Source organism: Histoplasma capsulatum, genomic scaffold, assembly GCF_000149585.1.
Source record: "Histoplasma capsulatum NAm1 scaffold_134 genomic scaffold, whole genome shotgun sequence".
NCBI classification, from domain to species: domain Eukaryota; kingdom Fungi; phylum Ascomycota; class Eurotiomycetes; order Onygenales; family Ajellomycetaceae; genus Histoplasma; species Histoplasma mississippiense.
Genome location: NW_001813848.1, coordinates 1 through 1,737, shown reverse-complemented (window position 1 = coordinate 1,737; position 1,737 = coordinate 1). Strand labels below are relative to the sequence as shown.

The window sequence follows — 1,737 nt, the reverse complement described above, 5'->3', positions numbered from 1 at the left end:
GTTTTCTCAGATGGATCAGACATACACATACGGCCCAGCAGGCAGGTGGGCTATGGCTTCATAGACATACAAAGGAAATAAACAGCTGGGCAGCTTCTCAGCTGCGCTGAGCCCTATGTCACATGTCTTCGACGCTGAGGCATTTGGTGCCTGCCGGGCATTAGAGTGCGCTGTGAAGGTCGTACCTTGTGTCACAGAGGACAGCAGCAACCCTCAAATCTGGCTCTGCCTCGACAACACCTCAGTCATCTGGGGCATACGGGGCAGTGCAGCAGCCTCCTCAAACTGGGCCTACAACCGCTGCCATGAGCTCCTCAGACAGCACAATGTCGGCCTGAAATGGGCTCCTGGGCATATGGGGATAGAGGGCAATGAGGAAGCAGACCGCTTGGCTAAGCGGGCAGTCTCATCCACTGCAGCCCCAGCCTATGGTCTCGAGGCCACACCCACAGTCAGTGGGGTCCGCACAGTGGCCAAGCAGCTCAGCCAAGAGGCAAGGCGAAAGTGGTGGAGTGGAGCCTGTGGCAAGCTCTCTGACTGGTACCGGGGCTGGAGTTTCAGCAGGCCGACTGTGGAATACCAAGTGAAGGCCCCTCCGGAGCTCACCATGCCACGGCATGCCCTTCACCGCTGGCTCGCACTCCGCTCCTCTCATGGGGACTTCTCCTGGTACCACAGGCGTTTCCAGCATGCAGATGCGAGGCTCACCTGTGTCTGTGGACACAACAAGAGCCCAGAACATTTGGTGCTCTGTCGACACTCACAGAGGCACTTTCTTCACTTGCCCAAGAGGCCAGCAGCACGGCCACACAACCGGGCGACAGCTGTTGCCTATCTAGGGTCTCTGACCCCTACAGACTTTGTAGAACTGCTGGACTGTACGCAGTTCTACACACGGTACTGCACAAGGTAACGCAGCCGGCTGGCTGCAAACCATCTGACAACCCCCGCAGCAGTTCCACGAGGCCGGCCTGCTGAGTACACCCACGGTAGCTAGTGCAACTGCCAGGGACATCACAGTCTATGCAGACAGTACAGATAGCACAACTAGGCTCATCTGTCTCAATTGGCTGTGGTGTAAATTGACACAATCCGTGGTTAATAATCCCCCGATGATACGCTCCCATTCCCATTGTTTGCTACTCTGCACAGCGTCGGAAAAGTTTTCACCTAAGAGCGGGATCGAAGTTATCGGTGCTTCAGAGTATCTATATTCAATCTCTGCATTTTGTAATTCATTGTTAGATACGTGTAGTTAATTGGATATGGACTTCTTTTTAACTTACGTCTGTGTTTTGGTATCTCAGCCGCCAGATCCGCTGATGTAGCTGGTCAGTCCAACTATTAGATTTCTTTATGGTTATTAGGAGTACTGTATTTCAATCCTACTTACACCTGCTTGCCCCTCTACTCTAGGTCATCTGAAGGATGAACACCTTTCGACGCGTCTACGCTTTTCTCTCTGGAGCTAGTTTTCCCTGTTGGGTGGGATGAGAGTGTCAAACTGCTGATTGTTATTTAGCATCACCTTCCAAAAAAGAAGTGGAAAGCCTAGGTGATACCATGTTGTGGTTCGTGCCTGGCGCCTTGTCGAAAAATCTCGTAACCATGATGTAGGCCGCTCGAGATTTTTCGGCGTTAGCTTCATATCTGTCGCCGCCTAAGTTTAATCTAGTGTACTGGGTGTGCTAACAGGTACCTCTCAAATCTCCTTGGAATTAAGCGTAATTTTTGAAC

At 52.0% G+C, this 1,737-nt stretch overlaps 1 protein-coding gene across 1 annotated transcript; it reads left to right on the top strand.

The window, feature by feature from the left end:
- Nucleotides 1–64: 64 nt before the first annotated feature.
- Nucleotides 65–1,281, top strand: HCAG_09260 (predicted protein; the record flags this gene model as incomplete). The annotated part of the gene is made up of 2 exons (XM_001535760.1): nt 65–878; nt 1,256–1,281. Coding segments are annotated over 2 exons (840 nt in total), but the record flags the coding sequence as incomplete, so codon positions are not given.
- Between the last annotated feature and the right edge of the window lie 456 nt (nt 1,282–1,737).